This window comes from Leucopleurus acutus, assembly GCF_964270905.1.
Source record: "Leucopleurus acutus genome assembly, chromosome: 1".
In the NCBI taxonomy this organism is placed as follows: domain Eukaryota; kingdom Metazoa; phylum Chordata; class Mammalia; order Artiodactyla; family Delphinidae; genus Leucopleurus; species Leucopleurus acutus.
Window position 1 is genome coordinate 196845549 of NC_139142.1, and position 12208 is coordinate 196857756.

At 42.1% G+C, this 12208-nt stretch overlaps 1 protein-coding gene across 2 annotated transcripts in view; it reads right to left on the reverse strand.

Moving 5' to 3' along the window:
- The window catches only part of DCLRE1C (DNA cross-link repair 1C), a gene marked incomplete at its 5' end in the record, with an annotated part of 49918 nt that overhangs the window by 19306 nt on the left and 18404 nt on the right, over positions 1 to 12208 (reverse strand). For both annotated transcript variants that reach the window (XM_082848489.1, XM_082848490.1), the window contains 6 exons: positions 2827 to 2928; positions 6749 to 6889; positions 7035 to 7107; positions 7533 to 7634; positions 8170 to 8225; positions 10271 to 10330. In XM_082848489.1, coding sequence (XP_082704615.1) covers positions 2827 to 2928; positions 6749 to 6889; positions 7035 to 7107; positions 7533 to 7634; positions 8170 to 8225; positions 10271 to 10330 — 534 coding nt within the window. The remainder of the gene's footprint in view (positions 1 to 2826; positions 2929 to 6748; positions 6890 to 7034; positions 7108 to 7532; positions 7635 to 8169; positions 8226 to 10270; positions 10331 to 12208) is intronic.

Sequence of the window (12208 nt, forward strand, 5' to 3'; positions counted from 1 at the left end):
TACAGGCCAATATCACTGATGAACATAGATGCAAAAATCCTCAACAAAATACTAGCAAACAGAATCCAACAGCACATTAAATGGATCATACACCATGATCAAGTGGGGTTTATTCCAGGAATGCAAGGATTCTTCAATATACGCAAATCAATCAACGTGATACACCATATTAACAAACTGAAGGAAAAAACCATATGATCATCTCAATAGATGCAGAAAAAGCTTTCAACAAAATTCAACACCCATTTATGATAAAAACCCTCCAGAAAGTAGGCATCGAGGGAACTTTTCTCAACATAATAAAGGCCATATATGACAAACCCACAGCCAACATCATCCTCAATGGTGAAAAACTGAAAGCACTTCCACTAAGATCAGGAACAAGACAAGGCTGCCCACTCGCACCACTCTTATTCAACATAGTTTTGGAAGATTTAGCCACAGCAATCAGAGAAGAAAAGTAAATAAAAGGAATCCAAATCAGAAAAGAAGAAGTAAAGCTGTCACTGTTTACAGATGACATGATGCTATACATAGAGAATCCTAAAGATGCTACCAGAAAACTACTAGAGCTAATCAATGAATTTGGTAAAGTAGCAGGATACAAAATTAATGCACAGAAATCTCTGGCATTCCTATACACTAATGATGAAAAATCTGAAAGTGAAATCAAGAAAACACTCCCATTTACCACTGCAACAAAAAGAATAAAATATCTAGGAATAAACCTACCTAAGGAGACAAAAGACCTGTATGCAGAAAATTATAAGACACTGATGAAAGAAATTAAAGATGATACAAATAGATGGAGAGATATACCATGTTCTTGGATTGGAAGAATCAACATTGTGAAAATGACTCTACTACCCAAAGCAATCTACAGATTCAGTGCAATCCCTATCAAACTACCACTGGCATTTTTCACAGAACTAGAACAAAAAATTTCACAATTTGTATGGAAACACAAAAGACCCCGAATAGGCAAAGCAATCTTGAGAAAGAAAAACAGAGCTGGAGGAATCAGGCTCCCTGACTTCAGACTATACCACAAAGCTACAGTCATCAAGACAGTATGGTACCGGCACAAAAACAGAAATATAGATCAATGGAACAGGATAGAAAGCCCAGAGATAAACCCACACACATATGGTCACCTTATCTTTGATAAAGGAGGCAGGAATGTACAGTGGAGAAAGGACAGCCTCTTGAATAAGTGGTGCTGGGAAAACTGGACAGCTACATGTAAAAGTATGAGATTAGATCACTCCCTAACACCATACACAAAAATAAGCTCAAAATGGATTAAAGACCTAAATGTAAGGCTAGAAACTATCAAACTCTTAGAGGAAAGCATAGGCAGAACACTCTATGACATATATCACAGCAAGATCCTTTTTGACCCACCTCCTAGAGTAATGGAAATAAACAAAAATAAACAAATGGGACCTAATGAAACTTCAAAGCTTTTGCACAGCAAAGGAAACCATAAACAAGACCAAAAGACAACCCTCAGAATGGGAGAAAATATTTGCAAATGAAGCAACTGACAAAGGATTAATCTCCAAAATTTATAAGCAGCTCATGCAGCTCAATAACAAAAAAACAAACAACCCAATCCAAAAATGGGCAGAAGACCTACATAGACATTCCTCCAAAGAAGATATACAGACTGCCAACAAACATATGAAAGGATGCTCAACATCATTAATCATTAGAGAAATGCAAATCAAAACTACAATGAGATATCATCTCACACCAGTCAGAATGGCCACCATCAAAAAATCTAGAAACAATAAATGCTGGAGAGGGTGTGGGGAAAAGGGAACACTCTTGCACTGCTGGTGGGAATGTGAATTGGTACAGCCACTATGGAGAACAGTATGGAGGTTCCTCAAAAAAACTAAAAATAGAACTACCATATGACCCAGCAATCCCACTACTGGGCAGATACCCTGAGAAAACCATAATTCAAAAAGAGTCATGTACCAAAATATTCATTGCAGCTCTATTTACAATAGCCTGGAGATGGAAACAACCTAAGTGTCCATCGTCGGATGAATGGATAAAGAAGATGTGGCACATATATACAATGGAATATTACTCAGCCGTAAAAAGAAACGAAATTGAGCTATTTGTAATGAGGCGGATGGACCTAGAGTCTGTCATACAGAGTGAAGTAAGTCAGAAAGACAAATACCGTATGCTAACACATATATATGGAATTTAAGAAAAAAAAATGTCATGAAGAACCTAGGGGTAAAACAGGAATAAAGACACAGACCTACTAGAGAATGGACTTGAGGATATGGGGAGGGGGAAGGGTAAGGTGTGACAAAGCAAGAGAATGGCATGGACATATATACACTACCAAACGTAAAATAGATAGTTAGTGGGAAGCAGGTACATAGCACAGGGAGATCAGCTCGGTGCTTTGTGACCACCTAGAGGGGTGGGAGAGGGAGGGTGGGAGGGAGGGAGATGCAAGAGGGAAGAGATATGGGAACATATGTATATGTATAACTGATTCACTTTGTTATAAAGCAGAAACTAACATACCATTGTAAAGCAATTATACTCCAACAAAGATGTCAAAAAAAAAATTAAAAGTACTGAATATCTGTGTCTGTTTCCTAATTAGGAAGTTTACAGTAATGGAATACAGTGATGTGTAGTTGCATGACCTTGATCTACGAACAAGATCTCAGCCTCAGTTTTTACGTTTGTAAATTGAAGAGCCAACAAAATGGAATTTGAGATTCCTTCTGGACCTAAAATTCTGTTTTTCATGGATCACACAAACAATAAGAGAAACACTTCACCACATACCTTTGGATGCCGACACGCATGGATCTGAGTGTCACGGTCTGTTGTGAGATGATGAAGAATGTCAGGCATGTTTCGAAACATGTCTAGTTTATTCACGTGAACCTGAGGAAAACAACACAAATAAAGCACATTATTGGAACTGTATTTCCTGTAAATAAAGTGTTCAAGGGTAATGAGGCAAGGGCAAATCATCCAGTTAAAACTAAGTCTTTCTTCTTCCTCGAAGCCTAGTTTTCAGCTATTTCAACGCAGGGCGCTGAGATCCCATTTCCAGCAGTCTGCGTTACCACCCGTTGTGGGTGGTAATGAAAAGTCTGGCGACTCGGCTGGTGGATTTCATTGGATCGATCCATCAAGAGTCATTCGATTCATATTTATTGTGCACCTGCTCTATGTCAAGCTTTATTCTAAATATGGGGTGTACTGCAGAGAACAATTAAGAATCACTTGCTCAGGGGATTCCCTGGCGGTCCAGTGGTTAGGACTTGGCACTTTCACTGCCGGGGCCCGGGTTTGATCCCTGGTCAGGGAACTAAGATCCCGCAAGCCATGAGGCACAGCCAAAAAATAAATAAAATAAAATACTAAACAAATGAATCACTTGCTCATGAAGACACACACAACACGCTGCATACGGGCAGCTGGGGGAGAGGGAGGCCAGTGGGACGAGGAAGTGGAGACCCAGGTCCTCCCTTTCCACACACCTTTTTATTGGATGAAAAGGAGGAGGGCAGATGCAAAAAAGCAAAGCAAAACAAAACAAACCTCAGCCACCTTTAGAATTTTAAAGCGAATATGTTTTAAATTGTTAAAACCCACATGTCGGTTTTACTGGAATCGTTTTCTGGGTAGTTTTGAGTAAATAGCAAATACTTAGATTAATACAAGGATAATGAAATAGCACTCCTCAAAAAAGTATGCTCATTTTGAAGTCTGAATAACAAAACACTTTAGAATAATGTTAAATCGCTGTAGTAATTAATACCAAGACAGCTATAGCAAGAACCCGAGCACGAGACTTCCCTGGTGGCGCAGTGGTTAAGAATCCGCCTGCCAATGCAGGGGACACAGGTTCGAGCCCTGGTCCTGGAAGATGCCACATGCCGCGGAGCAACTAAGCCCGTGCGCCACAACTACTGAAGCCCGCGCACCTAGAGCCCGTGAGCCACAACTACTGAGCCTGCGTACTGCAACTACTGAAGCCCGCGCACCTAGAGCCTGTGCTCTGCAACAAGAGAAACCACCGCAATGAGAAGCCTGTGTACTGCAACAAAGAGCAGCTTTGTTGCTCGCTGCAACTAGAGAAAGCCCGCGCGCAGCAACGAAGACCCAACAGATCCAAAAATAAATTAATTAAAAAAGAACCCGAGCATGACTTCTTACTTATCCTGTGAGATCCTGTAACTTATCCTTATTCCTCTCACTACCTGTTTACTAATGAGTAACAAGAAGTAACAAGGAATTGACTTTTCTGGCCTAAGAAGGATATAAAAGAGGCAAATTCTGAGATGTACAGAGAAACAGGGAGAAACTTTCATCCTCACAAAAATGAAGATGCTTGAAAAGGTTGCCATAAATCATCTCTTAGGTCCCTCTATCAAAAGACCTCACCAGGGCCTTCCCTGGTGGTCCAGTGGTTAAGACTCCACGCTTCCACTGCAAGGGGGTGCAGGTTCGATCCCTGGTCAGGGAACAAAGATCCCGCATGCTGCCCGTCATGGACATAAATAAATAAATTTTTAAATTAAAAAACCTCACTGTTCTCCCTTTTAAAATTCCTTTTCTAGAATTGTTTCTAACCCCTACAGAGGGATTAAGAGACTTGAAAGAGAGCTCACTCTGGGGTGCTTCTGGGGTCACCTTCCTAAGGCCTGCTTTCTCTTCCCCCACCTCCATCCCTGGACCCCTCCTCGGCCCAGGGTTTCTCCCTATGAGGCCTCAGAGCTGGAGGAGCTTCCAGTCTTTTCGATTTCACACACCACTAAAATTCACAAAACAAATTTGGGACTGGTAGGTGGTTGCTACCTTTATATTTTGCCAAGAGAGGACGTGAGAAAAAAAAAAAAAAGCAAATAGTAAAATGTGTGCAACATACAACCTATTACCACTGTGATTTTAATTTAAAGGACCATTTGAACACCAAAGAACATCAGAACGACAATCTCAGAATGAAAGCAAGTCCTTCCCAAAATGGAGAATTGGAGCTTTACACCAAAAACATTTGGACACAAAAACTTAAGGAAGGAAGAAATTAAGGAAAGAAGGGCTTAGGAAGTAAGGGCTTAGGGAGGGAGGGAGGAATTTTTTAAATTGCAAATGCAGAAGCACTAAATCTTTTCAGTTTTACTAAATTACGTTGTATATAAGTGTTACGTTCTTAGCACAAGTCTGTTAGCTGGGGGATAGATAGTAAAAGTTGACGAATGAAGTAGAATTTAAATGTCCGACTCGTTCCAGCGTTTCGTTTTGTCCAGAGTCGCCACCAAAACTCCATCTCCTCTCATGGGAGGTGGGCGCTGCAGGAAGAACTTGGCATGCTCACCCGGCTGCCCGGGGTCCCGAGAGCCCAGCATCGAGCCACCTGGAAGGGACGGGCGAACACTGGCTCCCAGCCTGACCTGATGTGAATCGTCCACGGGGAGGGGGCTCAGTGCCTCAGGACAGCGTTCTTCACACACTTCTGACCATGACCCCCAGTAAGAAATATGTTTCCACGGCAACCGAGGATGCATACGCAGCATGTATGTACAGACGGTCCCAACTTGGGATGCTCGACCCAGGATTATTCAGCTTTGCGATGGTGAGAAACCAATATGCATCCAGTAGAAAACGGACTTCGGATTTGGAGTTACGATCTTTTCCTGAGCAGGCGGTACGATCCTCTCTCATGATGCTGCTCAGCACCGCAGCCAGCTGCCGCCCCAGTGAGCCACGCGATCCCGCGGGTGAACGGCCACCGTCCACACGCCGACCACCGTTCTGGACCCAGGCAACCATTCTGGTTTTCACTTTCACTACAGCACTCAATAAATTACACGAGACACTCCCCACTTTATTGTAAGATAGGCTTTGCGTTACGTGATTTTGCCCAACTGTAGGCTAATCCAAGTGTTGTGAGCGCTTTTTTTTTTTACATCTTTATTGGAGTATAATTATGTTACAATGTCGCGTTAGTTTCTGCTGTACAACAAAGTGAATCAGCTCTATGTATACATATATCCCCATATCCCCTTCCCTCTTGCGTCTCCCTCCCACCATCCTTATCCCACCCCTCTAGGTGGTCACAAAGCACCGAGCTGATCTCCCTGTGCTATGCGGCTGCTTCCCGCTAGTTGTCTATTTTACGTTTGGTAGTGTATACATGTCCGTGCCACTCTCTCACTTCGTCCCAGCTTCCCCTTCCCCCTCCCCGTGTCCTCAAGTCTGAGCAGGTTTAAGGTAGCTGAGGCTAAGCTATGGTGTTCAGTGGGTCAGGGGTATTTAAATACATTTTGACTCAATGAGATTTTCAACTTACGATGCATTTATTGGGCCGTAGCCCTGTGGTTAAGTCGAGGAAGATCTAGATATGTACGTGTCTGATTCCCCACATAAATTTTCACAAGACAATGTTTATTCTGACTGTCAGCAATACACTCAGATATTTCCTAGTTCAATTTTATTCTCATTGCTGGTCACAAACACTGAATTTATTTCATGACCCACAGTTTTGAAAAACTACTTCCTTTAGGGGACTTTTCACCAAAGGGCTCTTCCCACTGTCAATTCCTCCCAAGAGGAAGCGAATAAACAAAGACGACAAAGGCTGTCACGGTTTCCAGTCTGGGGGGGGGGGGGGCTTTGGGGGGAAAGGGGGAAGGAGGGGAAAGGCAGATTTGGGAGGATGGACAGGACCAAGAGGAAAGAAAGAGCCGTCAGGCACCTGGACTCCGAACTCCTCGCTGAGGTTGGTGAAGAGATACTCGTACCCGTAGGCGGCCTTGCAGCTCAGCCACACTACGTGGTATGGACTCCGCGTGATCCAGCTGCGAACCAGCTCCAGGATCCCGTGCAGACACTCCTCCTGGGCAGGAAGGTTCAAAGGCAGTTAACGCTGTTCCATTCTCAGGATTCCCAGATATTCACGCAAATGGAGACAATCACCATGCGATCTGTAATCCCACAAGCTTCCCTCTAAGAAATGCGGGCCGTGCTCCAGGGAGACGTACCCGACTAGGAATTTGGTAATATTTCGGATCGCAGAAAGTCGTGTCTAAGTACACACTCTGGATGTCTTTCACTCTGAAAACAAAAATGAAACAAGGGGTGTGACTCACCTCATGGGAAATAAAATATGGATAAAATCTAAACTCTTCGTTAGAGAGAGAAAATCTAAGACATCCAAATGGATGTTCCATTTGGAATTTTTTTTTTATTAACAACTTTGTCAGGAAATGATTTCCATATAACAAAATAACACAGATTTTGCATATGTGGTTCAGTGACTTGTGACCAATTCACGTAACTACTACCACAGTCAGCACACAGAATGTTACCATTACCTCGTTTCAAGAGGAAAAGTTTGCTTTACTGTTACAAATATTATTATAATCGAGTTAGATTTCTAATAGAAACAAAGGCTCATATTTGGGGGGAGGGGGGAGAACAATAAAACCTTTAAAACAGTGCAGGCTTAACATTCAAGAATTACGTAAAGCCCAGAGTACCTGCCCCCGGAGTGCAGAAGCTCCATTCGGGCAGCTTCTCCTTTTGCCAATCTGAAGTCTCCCGTGTACAAGACGGTCCCATTGTTGCCCTGAAATAAAAACCTGTAAAGGGTACAGACCTCAGTGACTTCTAAGTCTCAGACAAAATCCTAATAAAGCAAATATATACTAAATCCACAGCCCATGTTGCCTGCCAAGCACAGCCACTATGATAATGGAACTTCCACAGCACTAAACCACACCAGGCACTCAGCTGCACCTCTTCCCAAAGGGGGAAAATAATAACATGATGGAGATATCGCTGAGTTTGCAAGAAATGTCCTCTGAAATACATCAGCACCTTCCACTGTGTACTGAGATCATCCCTGCTCATGGAGAGAAAAATCCATGTGATGGGAAAATGCAAAGCCAGTGGAAAGACTGCTACTGAAGACTTCCATTGTAAGAAAGCCACGTTTCGAACGTGACCTGCACCTCAGTCCCCCAAGTTCAATCTGGAAGCAAAGATTACAGGAATTGCCATCATAAGACTCGAACCTCCCTGTACAGGTTATTTTCTAGACCCTACAAGTTTATTTCTACAAATATAATACATATCTACACAAAATAAATGGGCAAAATAGATGAGCCCCCTTACATAACTGATCCTGGGCAATGACCAGCTGGTAAGAGAGTCACAACAATCTCTTCCTTCTAAAAAGAAAATAAAAGAAGAAAATAATAATCATACAAGTTATCATTGGGACCCAGCTAAACAAAGCCCTGCTGAATACAACACACACAACTACTTCCCAAGAACGTGGTGTGCCTTTCCCCATGGTGTGCATTTCCCCACTCTCCAAACCCTGGAAACAAGTGGAATCCTCACCCACAAACAAATGGTTAAACGGAGAGTTACAGTGTGACACAGCAATTCCACTCTTGGGTATACACGCGAGAGACGCGAAAACTCAGGTCCACACAAAACGTGAATGTTCACTGCAGCATTATTCATACTAGCCAGAGGAGAAGCAGCCAAAATGTCTATTGGCTGACGACTGAACCGGCAAAATGTGGTCTAGCCACACGATGGAATATTCTTTGGCCAAAAAAAGAAATGAAGAACTGACACATCCTACACCATGGATAAACACTGAAAGCATTATGCAAAGTGAAAGAAGTCACGAAAGACCGCACACTGTATGAGTCCATTTAAATACGATGTCCAGAATGGGCAAATCCACAGAGACTTACACTAGACTAGCAGTGGCCAGGAGCTGGGGGGAGGGCGAAACAGGGTCCCGTACTTCTTTCTGGGCAATGAAAATATTCTGAAATTGATTGTGGTGATGGATACACAACTCTGTGAATACACTAAAAGCCATTGAATAGTGTACTTTAACTGGGGTGAATGCTACGGTATGTGAATTATGTCTCAATAAAGCTGTTATTTAAAAAAATAAAAATAAAAAGGAATTCCCTGGCAGTCAAGTGGTTAGAACTCCACGCTTCCACTGCAGGGAGCACGGGTTCAATCCCTGGTCAGGGAACTAGGTTCCTGCAAGCCGCACGGACAGTTAAAAAAAAAAAAAGTCTGATGCAGCCTGGTCCCAAGTCACCATGCAGCACGCTGTACTGTCCTGTTAGGCGGAGCCTCATGGGCACTACAGCCTCTCGGGGCTCAGTACGTGGTGGGGCAGAGCTCTGGATGCGTCAGCTCTCCACTCGACCATGGTAACTCCCCCTGGATGTCTGACATCGTTCCAAAGGCCCTTTAGAAGGGGCTTTCTCGCTGGTTGGAGCTGGAGACACACAAGTCTCAGTGGGAGAGGAGAAATGGAAAGGACAAGAGCGGGGCGGCTGGACTCAGCTCACCAAGAGCCACCTGCTGCCCGGTGCCCGATTCTGAGAAAGCCTTTCACCAACACACATTACAGGCCACCGGGCACTGACAGCATATCCCCAAAAGTGTCAGCTAACTGAGCTCAGGATGGCATTTGGGAAGGTTCAGGCCATCCCTTTCCCCTCCCTCAGGACAGTAAGTCTAGAAGTACTCCAATGCCTGATCTCCTCCAGGGAGGACATGTGAGATGTCGGCCCCTGTCCCATCACAGTCACACCACCAAGGACACCCTTCAGAGTTAAACGTGTCCACAGAGCAGGTTCTAATCGGGCTACGGAACAAATATTAACTAGATTTGCCATAAGACAGGAAAACACCGCCTAGCCCTAGGTATAATTTGAGATAAAAATAAGTAAATACAGAAAAGGTGGGTTCGTACTCCTACTTACTACTAAAAAAGATAAATGCGCAACACAAAAGTACCTGCCTCTAAATTTAAGGACAAAAAATAAATTGGATCCACTTGGACAATGTCTTTTTCTCGAATACGAAAAGGATTCAGAAAAAAAGAATCACAATATACATAAATTTGCTGCAAAAACATTAAGCACGGTTTTATATCCTGAACATTATAATAAACTTAATGAATGTGACAATCACACTGTATGCTAACATCATTTCTATGGAGCTCCTATAGTTAGCATGTGACACTAAACAGAAGCAGTTCCCACACGGTCCAGTCCTTCGGATGTAGAAAATAAATACACCACAAACGTTTTTCCCTACAAACTCACGCATTTACTATAAATGTTATTTCTGGTTACATGAGCAATCAAATCACGGAGAAAGACAAACGATCATTTAATGCTGAGTATAATAACAATATTTAAACACACAGTATTTAATATTTAGTTACCTCGCCTGACGCTTCATCGACTAAAGATATCTGGGTAGGAGTTTCAATTTCAATGGATATCTATTAAAATAAAATAAGAGGTCACGTATACATTGCATTATACATTTTCATGGGTTTTCATGGCTTTATATGCCTTTGCCATCTCAAACACAGAAAGGGAACTAAGAGCCGCTACAGACTCTCTGTGGAACAATTTCTGATTTCACTATAGTAATGGTTTAACAGCCCCAAAACATGATAAAGCTAATACAGTACCTTTCCTGAAGTTGATGTGGCAATATGGATTGAATGCCTTATAAACTTACACATCCTCAGACACAGCAATTCTACATCTATGAATTCAATTTTCCTCCCTTCACCTCCCCATGTATCTATGTGTTTAGGTTTTCTGCTGCAGAACACAGTCTGCCATCAGTCCATGGTGCGTTGGCCTAATTCACAGATTTGAGCTGCTATGAAAAGGTCGGAGTGTACGTGCACATTTTACTAGAAGAGCGAGGAGCATAGAGAGGCATCCAGTAAGTAGCTGATGAATAAACAGAATTTCCCACCATTTTAGCCCCCTGATGTCATAAGATTTACAGTGACTGAAATTCAGGTGTGAAAATATCCTTGCATTTCTGGAATAAACACACTGTATTCATGATACACTATTTTTTAATACTGCGGGATTCAGTCAGCTATGACCTTAATTAGGATATTCACACGTGAAATGGCCTTTTTTCCCCCACTTACTATCACTATCCATTCTGCCAGTGAGGTTGAGCAGCTTATCTTTTTAGTCTCTCCTACAATAGGGATCATTTGTTCTTTGAACATTTGGCAAAACGCACCTATAAAACCATCTGGGTGTGGGGCTTTTTTGAAGAAGAGATCTTTGAAAACTGTTTTAATGTCTTTGACGCCTACTTCTTTATTCAAGTGGTCTACTTTTCTTCCCTCAATTTGGTATTTTCCTACTGTTCCAGTATTTATCCACTGTGTCTAAATTATTGAATATACTATCATATTAATTTTCAAGACAAGGCACTGCTATTATTAATAGGTATTTTCCTTTTTATCATTCTGTATTTTTATATGCATCTTTGTTCTTCTAATCGATCTTGGCAAGATTTATCTCTATTTCGCTTTGTTTTCTTTTGTTTGTTTTGTTTCTTTGCTTTGGCCACACTGTGCGGCATGTGGGATCTTAGTTCCCCAACCAGAAATCAAACCCGCATCCCCTGCATTGGAAGCACAGAGTCTTAACTGCTGGACCACCAGGAAGTCCCTAAATTTACCTCTATTTCTCTAGAAACCAGCTTTTACTTTTGTTAGTCTTCCCTTCTATTTTCTGTGGTAGTTAGTCTCTATAGCACTAACCTGTCCTTTTCTCTCTATTATTTTCTTCTTTCACATATCCTTAGGTTTGCTTTGTTGCTCCTTTTCATTCTTCTTGAGTCAAAGACCTAGTCCATTTAGTTCCAGTCTGTTTTCTAAGAAATGCATTTAATGCTCTCAATTTCCCTTCAAGTACTAACTTAGCTGTGCTCCACACACTTTGACATGTCACACTTTCATTGTCCATCAGTCCTAAGTATTGTATGTTTTTCTTTACAATTTTCTCTTTAACCTAGAGTTGCTTGTGGTATGCATTTAGCTCCCATACGTATGGGATGATTTTAACTCTCCTTGTATGTCTGATTTCCCACATCATTGTATTACCATCTTTTACCATTGTATTATGGTAAAAGAACAGATCACTAGGATTCCTTGAAACTTCTTTAGTGACGTAGTACATGCTCAGTTTTGATAAACGTTCCAAGTTTACCCAAAGATCTCTTCTCTGTTCGGTTTAAAGCTCTGTGTTTCGATTGGTTCGCATGTATTAATTACGCCACTTAAATCTTCTGTATGTTCACTTACTTCCTGTCTTCTTCATCTCTCAGCTTCTGAGAG